This window comes from Mobula hypostoma, chromosome 21 (assembly GCF_963921235.1).
Source record: "Mobula hypostoma chromosome 21, sMobHyp1.1, whole genome shotgun sequence".
Lineage (NCBI taxonomy): Eukaryota > Metazoa > Chordata > Chondrichthyes > Myliobatiformes > Myliobatidae > Mobula > Mobula hypostoma.
Window position 1 is genome coordinate 39236539 of NC_086117.1, and position 14959 is coordinate 39251497.

The window sequence follows — 14959 nt, forward strand, 5'->3', positions numbered from 1 at the left end:
ACAGCCTGGTATGGATACACCAATTCCCTTGAATGGAAAATCCTACAAAAAGTAGTTGGTATGGCCCAGTCCGTCATGGGTAAACTCTTCCCACTATTGAGCACATCTACATGGAGCGTTGTTACAGGAAAGCAGCATCCATCATCAGGGTCCCCCTCTACCCAGGTCATGCTCTCTTCTCAATGTTGCTATCAGAAAGAAGGTACAGGAGTCTCCCGACTCATCCCACCAGATTCAGGAGCCATCAGTCTCTTGCACCAGAGGGGATGACCTCTTAACTTCACTTGCCCCATCACTGAACTATTCCCACAACCTACAGTATGAACTCACTTTCACAGACTCTTCATCTCATATTCTCAATATTTATTGTTTATTATTACTATTTCTTATTTTTTATTGGCACAGTTTGTTTTTTGTACACTGGCTGTCTGCCCTATTAGGTGGGTCTTTCATTGATTCTATTATGGTTATTAAATTAAATGAATCTCAGGGTTGTATATGGTGACATATGTACTTTGATAATAAACTTACTTTGAACTTGAAGTTCTTACTCTTTTATAAAAAAGTGACTTAATACAGTGGTCGTGAGGAATGCCCTAGCTATTGAAAAAGTGGGAACCCAATTTCATGCCTGCTAAATTTCATGTTACGTATCTTCTGTTATGTAGCACACAAGCTGCTTCAGAGATTCTCTAAAGGAAGATTTACGAATGTTGTGCTCCATACCATCGTACAGAAGAGAGGAGGCCTGGGGCAAAGTAGCATGATCACATTGAATGGCAGAACAAGCTTGAAAAGCCTGGTGACCCAATCCTGCTCCTATTTCCTTCTTATGACGGCGAATTTGCACCACAGTAATGAGTTTGTTGTATTCCTTTAGACTCCACACACCAACCCCAATAATGCATCACAAGAGAAAGGTATCACCTTAACTAAAGTGCCAGGTGCTTGCATGGTCCAGAAAGGTAGTGCCGCAGCATTGAGACTTTACATAGAACATAGAATAGTACAGCACATTACAGGTCCTTCAGCCCACAACGTTGTGCTGACCCTCAAACCCTGACTCCATATAACCCCCCAACTTAAATTCCTTCATATACCTGTCTAGTAGTCTCTTAAACTTCACTAGTGTATCTGCCTCTACCACTGACTCAGGCAGTGCATTCTACGCACCAACCACTCTCTGAGTAAAAAACCTTCCTCTAATATCCCCCTTGAACTTCCCACCCCTTATCTTAAAGCCATGTCCTCTTGTATTGAGCAGTAGTGCCCTGGGGAAAAGGTGCTGGCTATCCACTCTATCTATTCCTCTTAATATCTTGTACACCTCTATCATGTCTCCTCTCATCCTCCTGCTCTCCAAAGAGTAAAGCCCTAGCTCCCTTAATCTCTGAGCATAATCCATACTCTCTAAACCAGGCAGCATCCTGGTAAGTCTCCTCTGTACCCTTTCCAATGCTTCCACATCCTTCCTATAGTGAGGCGACCAGAACTGGACACAGTACTCCAAGTGTGGCCTAACCAGAGTTTTATAGAGCTGCATCATTACATCGCGACTCTTAAACTCTGTCCCTCGACTTATGAAAGCTAACATCCCATAAGCTTTCTTAACTACCCTATCTACCTGTGAGGCAACTTTCAGTGATCTGTGGACATGTACCCCCAGATCCCTCTGCTCCTCCACACTACCAAGTATCCTGCCATTTACTTTGTACTCTGCCTTGGAGTTTGTCCTTCTAAAGTATACCACCTTACACTTCTCCGGGTTGAACTCCATCTGCCACTTCTCAGCCCACTTCTGCATTCTATCAATGTCTCTCTGCAATCTTTGACAATCCACTGCACTACCTACAACACCACCGACCTTTGTGTCGTCTTCAAACTTGCCAACCCACCCTTCTACCCCCACTTTCTCTGTGGAACTTGGATTGGTTACTAAATGAACAGACATTTCATAGAATTTCTTTCCATTTAGAGATGGTGACCTTTATTACACAGGAAGAGGCTGCAAAAGTAGACACAAGAAACTGTAGATGCACTCTTGTGGGGTAGGCTGCAGAGTACAGATGGTGTTGGGGCATTTTCAACTAGTTTTAGACTAATAAAGATATGATTACATGACTTGGCCCACTCAAAGCTGATCAAATACTTCTTGGAACTTCAAAGAGACCTTGAATGCAGGCTGCCCCATTTAACAAAGAGGTTCTGTTTTTACAGATATCTACAAGTTAATTTTGTCCACAAGTCGAAAATTACACAAATGTACTCAATGTAATAACTGAATTTCCACAATACTATAATGAATGGCATCAAAAGCACATGAGACTTATAAGAACAAACAACTACTAAAAGTGGAGACAGGAAATTGGTTCTGTTATTTGTAGGAATAAAGGTGTGTACATACATCTACCTTTAGAATTAGAAGCACAATTATTTGTAGGCATTTCCATAAGTCAGTCTTTCTTAAGCTAGCAGAGAAATAAGATGTGGTTCAACTATTTACTTCACTACAAATGATTTTTTATTAGCACAACAAGTTAGCAGACTTTCTTTTGAAAATGTCTCCTTTGGTCTTTAATTTCTCAGCAAGGGTTCTAGTTGGGCTACCAACTCTGATGCACAAGCTGAAACCATGCAGTATGTGCACCACAACAAGCCACAAGGTGTCGCTCCGTCATTCAGATCACTGCACCTCCCAGGTAGCTTCACCAAGTGGAAGCTCGGCTTTAAATTTTGTTTTTGTATGCAGGGGCATTCCTTGGTGACAAAGAAGGAGCATTGTCAGTGAACTGTGAATTAAGTTTAAAGTATAACAGTAACTATATTTTGTAATGAAGGCTGGTTCTTGGAGGCAGTTGATTAGTTGCATAGATCAGATTAGAAAGATATTGGGGAAAATAGATGTAAAGGGATCTGAGTTAAGGCAGAGAAATCAAGTTTCAAAACTTCAATGGCAAGGCAGACCGAACAAGAGAGAAGAAATCAGTGTTGGTACGCAGTTACCCCACCTAGATGGGGAGTGAACATAAATAAACTGGGCCCTTTCAGTGTGGGTGGGCTAGCAATCGAAAGGACAGTCCGGGAAGGGGTGCCACTGGGACGAGGTCCTTGCAGCTACTTGAATAGAGACCACCCACAAACCCACCTGCAGATCAATCATAAAGACTGATTGTCAAGATCATTCTGATGTGTCATGGCATGGAATGTGAACTGTTGGCTGCGGACCGGAACCGACTTTACCTTGCTGTGACCCTACCCACAGAGTAACTACTGACAGCCATTACTGGTGGTTTTAGCTATCAGAGATTGAAGGGGCAAAGAAAATGTCATCAAATTTCTGAAACGTTCTGTTGCCATGTCTGCACAGTCTTGTAGATAGCCAGTTAGGGGTGTTAAGTAGTGTAGATGTAGGTACACGTAGGTTAGTAATTGGGGAAGGGAATTTTTGCTGCCCTGCTTAATCAGATCCTTCTTAAAGTTTGGCCTTCCTGGGACAGATTTCTGTCCTGGGACCAAAAGGAGGGTATGTTAAGAAGTATTCTGCAGTTACGTGAATATAGCAGACATTGGTTCAAACAAGAATCTTATTGTAAATGTACGTTCAAGCAGCTTGTAATTAGCCTTCATGTCTAGCAGAGACACAGGTACACCCATCTCTGTGAATGTAGTAGTCTTAACTACAGATAATGGAATAGAAATAGTCAAAGTCTTTTTTCAAGGGTAGGGGAATCTAAAACTGAGCATTGATTGAATGTAAAGGGGGGTAAGATGTAAAGGGGAACACAGAGGGTGAAGGTTTTGGAAAACAATTTGCTACAGGCCAAATGTAGGCCAACGGAACTAGCTCAGATAGACATTTCAGCAATTTACAAAGTAACTGAAGGCTAATTACAAGCTTCTTGAATTTATTTACATTTACAATAAGATTGAAAAATATTATTAGCACAAGCTCATAAGTGGCATGGCCTGAAGATTGTCTTCCAGGGAGCAAACACTAGAGAGCAGCATCAATGGGACAGCCGGTCTTCAGGGGCCAGACCCAACCCCGCATGATTCAAGCCGGATTGACTTCATCTGTGGCTGACCCAGCACAAGATGAGGAGCTGCTGAGTACTTGCTCTTACAGAAACGTGGCTCCAGGACAACATCTCATGCTCCATCAATCTTCAGGCCATGCCACTTATGAGCTTGTGCTAATAATATTTTGTGACTGCATGTGCTGGATCGTAACTATGCGTGCTGTGTGTGACGGTATGTACTGTACTTTGCAACTTGGCCCCAGAGGGACGATGTTTTGCTGAGCCATGTACATGTGTGCTTGGCTGCCAGAGAGGTAGTGGCATCCGCACTGGACTTTGAGGCAAGTGGGCCTGGGTTCACATCCGGCTGAATCGTTGCACGCTTCCTATCCATGTTGGGTTGAGCGTCAAGCTAGCAATTCAGCCTCATAAAAACAGACAACTGTTAAAAAAACAGCAAGGTTGCTGCCCAATGCTCCAGAAGGCGCGGAGAGAATCAACAAAAATACATGTGTAGGGTTGGATGACAATAAACTTGAACTTGACATTTTTCCTCTTCTTCTGGAGGCCTCTCTCTAGAAAGGAAAGAGTTGTGAAGGGCATTAAGACTGCTTTGAATGGTGTCTACTTCACTTGGGGTAAACTGAGCTTTATTCATTCAGAAGAAAAATGTCCTGGGTTAAAGTTTGTCAGAGCCAGAGTCCCCATAATTTCCACAAACAGATTTCCTCTAAGGCAATTTGAGGTTTTATCGCACCTCAGTTTTCATGTTGCAGCTTCAAAGAATTTCAAATGCAATCTAGTTGCTTACATTGTCTGATAGCATTAACTCTATAATTCTCAGCAATTGTTATGTAATGTTTGATTTTTGCTTTAGATTCTGGTTAGAAACTCATTTCCAACATGTAATGCTCCAAGGTATAAACTATTCTCTGTGTAATCCATCCAAAGCCTTCTGTTAGATCTCAGTCTGCAACACAGCAATTCATCCATATATAAGCCGTAAAAAATCCTCAATTAGACTACAAGCTGCTCCTCGCCCCTGAGAACCTGCTATTTGCGGGTGGTGGAAGGATTGGATATTCAGGGTGATGGATGGGCAGCCAATTAACTTACATTGTTCTGGACAGACTAATTGAACTTCTTGAAAGTTATAGAATCAAAGAAGCAGAGAATCAAGCTCTTCAGTCCAGTTTGTCCAGGCTACTTACCAGCACTAGGAGTGTTGCCTTCTATGCTTTAGCAATTCAAGTGCAATTTCAAATATTTCTTAAATGTTGTGAGAGTTTATACCACCAACACCACCTCATAGAGTACTACAGCAGACCTGATGTCCTGCCTAGTCCCACCTACCTATCCCTGGACCGTGTACCTCCAAGCACCTTTCATCCATGTACCTATGCAAACTACTCTTCAATATCACAACTGAGCCCACATCTACCACTTTCACCGGCAGCTCATTGCACACTCACACCAACTACTGAGTGAAGACTTTTCACCTCAAGCTATGAGTTCGTCCCGTCTAATAGAAAAAAAAGTTCTTCAAATCCACTGCAGACATTTTACCATTTACATTAGACCTTTATTTTCTAAGAACACTTGGTTAAACTTCAGAATGTAAAATTACTCCCTTTAAACTTGTATAAAATCGACGTGGAGACGAATGGTAGGTAAGGACAATTAAATTTAAATTGTCCATTTTGAAGCAATACAACCAAACAAATTCTATAGCTAATTCTTCCCATTACTGAAGGACCTCTACTTGCACAAAGTGAGTAAAGTTTCTAGTTTAAGATGGCGCTGCGGAAGATATGTGACAGCTTCCTGGTAACTCATAAGGCAAGTGCTTTGACTAAAATCATTACTTATAACATCATTTCTGAAGCAAATTATGGTGGACTATCACCACAGGGTGAGGAGGCAGGCGGAAGCGAGGCTAGTTCAGGGGATGAGCCATTCTGAAGCTTTGCAAGGCAGGTTTGCAGACAGGGTTCATATCACTACCGGATATGCAGTGAGCGACTTAGAGAGGAGTGAATACAGAAGAGTTTTGATACTCAGGTGCAATGTTGGATCACTCCAAGCGTTGAGCCAATTTGGTGAGATTGAGAACGACCTCGCGCTGGGCAGCCCAAGTGTGTCACCTCGCCTGGATTTGAATCCTGGAGCGTGGCACTCCTTGGTGCTTGGACAATTCTCGGTGCCCAGAAATACCAGAAGCTCAAGTGTCAGGTTTGGAGGCGAAGATTGGGCTGAGTTTGCTCGCTCTCCCCCGAATGTGTAGTCCTTTCTCTGCAACACCGTGAACTGATACAACCGTACATTTCTGCCCCGCCAGCGTGATCCACTGGGGATCGAGGCTTGGGCTTACTGCAGGACTGGATCTTGGGCCTAATCTGGTTCAGGATGCTAATGGCTTCTTTCTATTGTTTGCATGATATGAGTCTCTCTCTCTCTCTCTCTCTCTTTCTTTCTCTCTCTCCCTGTGCAGTAGTTTGGGTCTTTTTTTAAAAATTGGGTTATTTGGGTTTCCTGCTTTGTGGCTACATGGGAGCAGACAAATTTCAAGGTGTGTAATTTATACATTCTTTGATAATAAATGTGCTTTGAATCTTCGTAAAACCTATCTCCAAAACTTATTATTCTGCTATTCCAGGGTGAGTAAAATTGCAGTCAAGCAGCCCAGAACCTGGTCCTTAAAGGTTGTCATAACTAAATTATTAGCAACAACTAATAAAGCCAACATGTTACTTGGCCGGTAGCCAAGTATAAAGAATGGGTGACAGAATCCTGTCGTTCAGTTCCTTATCTATCACTGCACTGAAAATTAAGTGGGAGTGAGCTAGAAATTGGGATCTAATTAAAAGGTGTTGTAATCAGAGCTTCAAATAATCTTAGCTCATGCCTAATGTTAGGCCCTTGTTGTCCCCTGAGTTGTAACCCACATATGAATGTGAAGCAATCAGAATTGGAAGATAGAGGGTGATCATAGGACGTCATCAGCCTTGAAACTGAGCATGGGAAGCAATACTGGTTACACTGCAAGGCCCTGATGCCTCAAGTAGCAACAAACATCTTACTGACAGATCATCAGACTTCATATTCTGCTTGCTGCATGATTTCCATCAACACTGGTGATGTTAGACAAGACCCCAACACTCTTATCAATCTTTCTTTCAACAATGTTGCAAGAGCTCCATCAATCTTCCTGCAGGAGCAGAGCCAATCTTCAGACCTAATGCAAAGCTCTCCCACGTCCAGGATCACGGTTGCCTAAATCTCTGTAGGAGGAGCTGTCTATTGCAGACAATTAATCTACACTTAAGAACAATAGTCATTTAGTCAACTTCTAAACCCTTATGTTTAATTTTATTATTACTTGCACAAGTTTACTCCAATAAACAATAATCTTAATGCTAATCCCAGGCAACACACAAAAAAAACTTGAGGAACTCAGAAGGTCAGGCAGCATCTATGAACAGAAATGGTCAGTCAACGTTTTGGGTCAAGACCATTCACCTGGACTGAAAGAAAGAGAGATTGATAGTATATAATGGAAGCTCTTGGCTAATCTCATTTTAGCCTCGGTTTCACTGACTGTCCTGCTGTCCACAACATTTCACCACTACTCATCAAGAGTTCATGTCCCTCCACTTTAATATATTGAATGGCAGAAAACAGAATATAAAAATAAGAACGAGGAGCAGGAGCTGGCCATGTTGTCCTTCCTTATTAGTCCACCATTCGACAGCATCATGCTTGACCTTCCACCTCAGTGACACTTTGCTGCAGAAACTCCGCATCCCTTGAATCCTCTAACAACGAGTAATCTATCAACTTTTTTTTTTAAACAAACTCAATGACTGAGTTTCCATAGTCATTGGGGGTTAGAGAACTCCTAGAATTTCTCATCCTCTATGTGAAGAAATTACTCCTCATTTCAGCCTTATGGTGCAAAATACAACTGCTTACCTGCCTCATCAACACCCAGAGACACCATCAGCTTGCTGAGTGTGTGCCTGCAATGGGGGTGCTCCAGGAGCTTGCTGCAGCCAGATTCACAGATTGTGATCCTCGCCAGTACTAGAGCTGCGTTGCTGGCTGTCCAGTCGTTTACACTGTCCAGCAGAGCTGTCACATTGCTCACCATCTCCTCAATGCAGGTGTCATTCAGTAACCACCTTCGTCCTTCAACGGTCTCAGCCTGAAGCAAAAGAATACCTTGTATCAGCAATACCTTACTTCCACACTTATCTTTTTGCAACACTTAATACCTATGGGCCCACCACAGATTACAAACGCTTAAGTTATCGACGCCCTGTACATGCCAACAAGCGTTTGGAAGACTGGTGGCATAGATTTTCCAGCTGTTGTAGGGCGGCAGCCATCTTCTGCTGGGTGATAATGGTTGAGCTAAATGCTCTGATTTAACTACACATTGACCTTGTTTGGCCTGTGTTTTTTTATACAAGTCTATTGCAAAGAGGACATACACTCAATGGCTACTTAATTAGACACAGGAGTGGAAATCCAGTGTGGTCTTCTGTTGTTGTGAAGCATCCACTTCATGGTTCAATGTATTATGATTTCAGTGATGCTCTTCTGCACATCTCTGATGTAACACATGGTTATTTGAGTTACTGACACCTTCCTGTCAAGTTTGAACCAATATGGCCATTCTCCTCTGATCTCTTTCATTAACGAGGTGTTTTCACCCACAGATCCGCCAATACTTAGATGTTTTTTGTTTTCTGGTTTTTCTTGCACCCTTCTTTATTAACTCCAGAGACTGTTGTTCATGAAAATTTCAGGGAATCCCCAGTATCTTAGAGAGCTAACCCACCTGTCTAGCATCAACAATCATTCCACAGTCAAAGTTACATTAATCACATTTCTCCCCCATTCTGACGTTTGTTCTGAACCACAACTGAACCTCTTGACGATGTCTGCATGCTCGTCTACAATGAGTTGCTTCCACGTGATTGGCTGATTAGATATTTGCATTAACGAGCAGGTGTACAGGTGTAACTAATAATGTGTATTTCCAATTTGCAAACAGTTCTGGTTATGAACAGATGTCAGGAACACAGCCCTGTCACAACCTGGAGAAGACCTAATAAAGGAATTAAAACTTTGTTATGGGGTGTATAACGTTGGGTTCCTATAAAAGTAATATTTTCAATATTCCGACATTAGGAACCGGAGTTCTGGTGATTTTGGTGGCAGCACCTCAGGATAAAAATGTTGGTGAAGGGAATGGGTTGACAGAGGCACATTTGATATTGGGGCAAGGGTAAAGCTATGGTTCTCCTCAATCACTCCAGGAATAAAAGGATTTATGTACAATATAAGGTAGCAAAGACTTCCGTTGTATCCTGTTAAGCTTTGAAATTGATTTTTGGTGATCTACATGAGGTACTCAGGATAATCAATGAATTTGAGAGGATTGTAAGACAGATACAACTTCTTCTGATGGGCCAGCAATATCCTACATGAGCTCAAACAGAGACTCACACAATGATTCTGTCCATTTTCAAAAATGTTCTTCTGAACTGGATGATGCTAACCAAATGATTCTTTAATTAAAGATCATGTCAAGCTGGTTGTGTACGTGTACCTGGATACACACACCCATTGACAAAAGTTGGAGCACCTTTTGGGTGAGGAACAGATCATTAAATGTTCTGATGGTGGCCCAAAATAAGCAGCAGGATTCCACTTGCTTTATCATGTGCTGATCACAGTGGCTTTCAACCATTTAACCACATCTTCTCAGTTCTGTTTTTAATTAAATTATTTCATTTGGAATCGGCATTAATGTCCTAACAGTGACCCCTCAGCTTTAGATTTTTCAGTCCCTCAATCTGGGAAACATTCTCAAAAAAAAACTAATTTCATTTATACACCCAATGGCCACTCTATTAGGTACAATGGCACACCTGTTTGTTAATGCAAATATATAATCAGTCATTATATGGGGTGTATGGGGTGTCAGGGAGGGGTAGCACCTCTGGTGGGAGAGCATGTTGTGTCCTTTTCAAGGCAGTTAGTCCACCTTTGGTCCCCACCTGGCACTCAGCACTCACCTGTGGCTCCCCGTAGCTGTTTGCATGCGACAGCGGCCACACCCCGGGCAACGGCTTCGACAAGCCGGCTAAACCAGGTGAGGGTAGCTGACGGGTCTCAAACCCTCGGTGAGATAGGGAGTTGTCTATCCCAGCATGTGAAGACAGACTCCGGCGGATTGAGCGGATGAGACCAATGGAAGGTCCAACGGTCAAGAAGGCGGTCTCTCCAAGTGTCATGGAATGCGTAGAGCACGACAAGACACAGAAGATGTCCTAGTCATCCACTGTGCCTAGTCCCACCTCCAGCCGTCTCCACTTCTGTCTTGCCATTGGATCCAGATGAGAATTGGGAAGAGAGAGTGAGGCTGACACTGCACAACTCTTCCTCACTTAAATCCAAATCAAATGCTAGTCTCGACACCATCACCATGGCGTTGAGGTTTTCATCGACGTCAACGATGGACGAACCACATAATCAGTCAATCATGTGGCAGCAACTCAATGTATAAAAAACATGCAGACATGTTCAAGAGGTTCAGTTGTTATTCAGACCAAACATCAGAATGGGAAAGAAATATGATCCAATTTGACCGTGGAATAATTGTTGGCAGCAGACTTGGATAGTTTGAACATCTCAGACACTGCTAATTTTTGGGATTTTCATGCACAACAGTCTCTAGAGTTTACAGAGAATGGTATGAGAAACAAAAAAGCATCCAGTTAGTAGTAGTTCTGTGGGTAAAAATGCCTTGTTAATGAGAGAAGTCAAAGGAGAATGGCTAGATGGGTTCAAGCTGTCAGGAAGGTGACAGTAACTCAAATAACCATATGCTACAACAGTGGTGTGCAGAAGAACATCTCTGAATGTACAACATGTCAAATTTTGAAGTCGATGAGAGCAGAAGACTAGGAACATATATTCAATAGCCACTTTATTAGGTACTGGAGATACCTAATAAAGTGGCCCCTAAGTGTGTAATGCATTCACATGCCCTCTGGGATGTCTCAAAACACTTTATTTGTAAAACCTACTTTCAAGGTTTGGTCACTGGGTGGAATATAAGAAATACGGCAACCAATTTGTTTATAGCAAAATCTCACAGGTATCAGTGTGGTCATTTATTTTCTTCACCTAGGAGGAAACACTGATCAGAAGGCAATGCATAATTCCCCTAGCTCTCCCTCTAAATGTCAAAGTCAAGGTTATTGATATATGCACCAGTACATGTATCCACAGTAGCAATCACAGGCACATAGCCCTGCAGACACAACATTCACAAGAAAAACATACTCTAGTTAAACATAAAATGTGCAAAATTACACAAGTACAGATTTACACCAATAAAAAAGTGCCCATTGTAGGACAAAATGTGCAAAGTGGTCACATTGTTGCTATACTGAGAACGTGATTAAAGCTGTGCAGATTGTTTCAAGAACCAAACAGTTAAAGGGAAGAAGCTATTCCTGAACGTGGAGATGAGGAACTACAACTTTTGTACTTCCTGCCCACTGGTAGTTGTGAAACAACAGCATTGCCTGGATGGTGGAGATCTTTGATGGTGTTGCCTATTTGAGGCAAGGCGTCATGTAGGTACTTTCGAAGGTGGAGAGGAATGTACCTGATACATGTTGGGCTGAGTCCACTAATCTTTGCATCTTTTTTACTTTCCTGCACATTTGAATGGCCGTAGCCAGACCATGATGCAACCAACCAGGATACTTTAAAAGTACATCTGGAGAAGTCTGTTAGAGTTTTTGATAACATGCAAAATTTAACCTTTTAAGAAAGTAAAGATGCCGATACACTTTTCTTCTGATTGCATGCGTATGCTGGGCTTGATATGTTAATACTAAACAATTTAAAGCTATTGACCCTCCGTATCACCAAGTAGACTGGTGCTTGTTTTCTCTCCTTCCCCTCCCTGAATTCAACAATGAGCTCTTTCGCTTTCCTGACCTTTGACTTACCATTGTGCTGAGCGTACCTGCAGTGTTCATCACCGCCTCATCATCCGTCCACTTTAGCATGGCGATCAGGTTGCCCAGCAGGCTGCCAGACTCCCGTGGCTGCGTTTGTGCGGTCGTCAGCAAATGCTGTGCGCCAACCTCGTTTTCTGCAATGGTGCCCAGTATATATGCCACATCACTGCACAGGCTGCAAGTTAGAACAATTCAAATGACTAATGCATCAGTCATTAATTAACCAATAATACAAGCAGTTCATTAGATATTAAAATAAAAATCAATTCTTGGAACATTAAAATGGGTAATTTTAGAGTAACGACATTTTTTAATACTCTAGCATAGAACACTCTTAATTTTTGCACCCATGTCCATCCCCAGCTGCCAGGCTGTAGAGCCTTAATTGTTCCAGCCTCATACTCACACTTCAACTCCCTCACTATTTTATGAGGTGTTGTTGAGGTACATCAGGTTGAGAGGTAGCTAAGAGATGTAATAAAGGGGCTGTTACAGACAGTTTGGATGTGGGCCTGCCACTGCCAACTTTACTCTTTAGCTTTTGCTTGTTACTGAGCAATCATTACCAGAGGAATGAACAGTAGTTCCAGTGTCAGCAGAAAGAGTGAAGGTAGGAGAAAGCAATCTGACAAATAAGGCGGCAAGTAAGTTATTGTTATTCAACCATACACATGTATACTGCCAAACAAAACAACATTCCTCCACACCAAGGTGCACAACACAGTACGTATAACTCACACACATAAAGGAATATTGCCACAAGTAAATTAACAAATAATAAGATGCATTTACAACACAAGTTAAAAAGTAAACAGCATAACGCTACTGGTGTTAGATGCCTGATGAGACCTTCACAGAGAGCACAAATGTTCCATAATATATGTAACATTCATCAAACTTTTGCTCAAATCCTTAACTTGCCATCACTTTGATTTTATCTGATTTATTTTGTGTGAGGTCTCTTGCAATGTCCCTCATGTTAGAGTTCCCACTATAAGCTCTATCACAATGTATGAATGATACCTACTAAACTCAGAAATTTACAACTCTTTCAAAACTATTTCTGAATGAAAAGTACACTGAAGTAATGATTTATAGTCAAAAGCACAGCTTCAAAGTTGATGGAATAAACATAAACATGTGTTACATCATATTTCAGTGTCTTCATTAAAGGTTTAGGTTGACATTTAGGCAAATATTCAGTTATGTGAAAAGTAAAATTTAATAGCCTCACATCTGATACAAAATAGACTTACAGCTGCTCAGTGACACATGAACTTGTCAGCTATGGTGACATTTCATCTTAAACGACACAAGGATAAATGAAGGACAAAAATTAAAGCCAATAATATTAAAATTGGTGGGAAAGCAGGTTCTGTGATGAGCTCTTTGCAAGAGGATTATGGATAGGTTGGGTAGGCAAGCCACAAATGGAGTTTAATGTGGGAAAGGAGGAGTTTATGCACATTCGAAAGAGAAATTAAAGAAAAGGCTACTATCTTAATGGAGAAGGACTATAAATGAGTAAAGTATAGAGGGATCCGGGTACTCAACATCAGTAAAACCATAGAACTGATTGTGGACTTCAGAAAGGGTAAGACGAGGGATCATACACCAGTGCTCATAGAGGGATCAGAAGCAGAAAGAGTGAGCAATTTCAAGTTCCTGGGTGTCAATATCTCTGAGGATCTAACCTGGACCCAACATATCAATGAAACTACAAAGAAGGCACGACAGCATCTACATTTCATTAGGAGTTGAGGAGATTTGGTATGTCACCAAAAACACTCGCAAATTTCTACAGATGTACCATCCAGAGCATTCTGACTGGCTGCATCACTGTATGGTGGAAGGGGGGGTGCGCAAATGCACAGGATTGAAATAAGATGCAGAGAGTTGTAAACTGAGTCAGCTCAATCATGGGCATTAGCCTCAGTAGTATCCAGGATATCGTCAAGGAGTGATGGCTCAAAAAGGTGGCGTTCATCATTAAGGTCCCTCATCACTCAAGTCATGTCTTGTTCTCATTGCTACCATCAGGTAGGAGGTACAGAAGCCTGAAGTCACACACTCAATGATTCAGGAACAACTTCTTCTCCTCTGCCATTCGAATTCTGAATGAATATTGAATACTTTTTTTTAATTTCTATTTTTGCACGACTTACTTAACTATTTAGTATATACACTTATTGAAATTCAGAATTTTTAATTATGTTTTGTACTATATTGTACTGCTTCGGCAGAGACAACAAATTTCACAACATATGCCGATGATATTAAACCAGTCTCTAATTCTTGTGAGTCATAAAGAGTTAGCAATCAGATGCTGCAAGTGTTTGGGATAACAAATGGCACATTGGCGGGGGAGAAGTAGGGAGGGAGGGGGGAGAGGAAGTGGGGATCAAATTATATTTATTTGGTTGTAGTACACGTTAATTTGCCATAGTTGGAAAGGCTGCTATATAAATGTAAGTTTTTATTGTTCTTTCTACAGTTCAGGTGCCCACAGTCTCCGTTTCAGAGGATAGTGGAGAAAAACAACATTTAAAAGACAAAGGAATTCAGTAAATCAGGGAGCATCCACAGAGTTGAACAAACAATCCATGTTTCGGGCCAAGACATTGACTGTTGTTCATTTCCATAGATGCTGCCTGATCTGCTGAGCTCCTCCAGCAGTCTGTGTGTTGTTTTGGATTTACAGCATTTGCAGACTTTAATGTGTTTACGATTTAAAAGACATTTGGCTCATCAGTATGAAAATTTTAGAGCAGGGGGTCCCTACTGGGGTCCACAGACACCTCAGTTAACGGTATTGGCCCAAGACATAAAAATAGTTGGGAATAAACATACCTGTGCTATATGCATTATGAGTTTCACGTGGCAATCTTCTTG

General features: G+C 41.7%; 1 protein-coding gene across 2 annotated transcripts in view; it reads right to left on the reverse strand.

Annotated features, from left to right (window-relative positions):
- Window positions 1-14959, reverse strand: part of LOC134359661 (uncharacterized) — an 88729-nt gene that overhangs the window by 29305 nt on the left and 44465 nt on the right. For both annotated transcript variants that reach the window (XM_063073159.1, XM_063073158.1), the window contains exons 2-3: window positions 12056-12242; window positions 7992-8223 (exon numbers count right to left, since the gene is read on the reverse strand). In XM_063073159.1, coding sequence (XP_062929229.1) covers window positions 7992-8223; window positions 12056-12242 — 419 coding nt within the window. The remainder of the gene's footprint in view (window positions 1-7991; window positions 8224-12055; window positions 12243-14959) is intronic.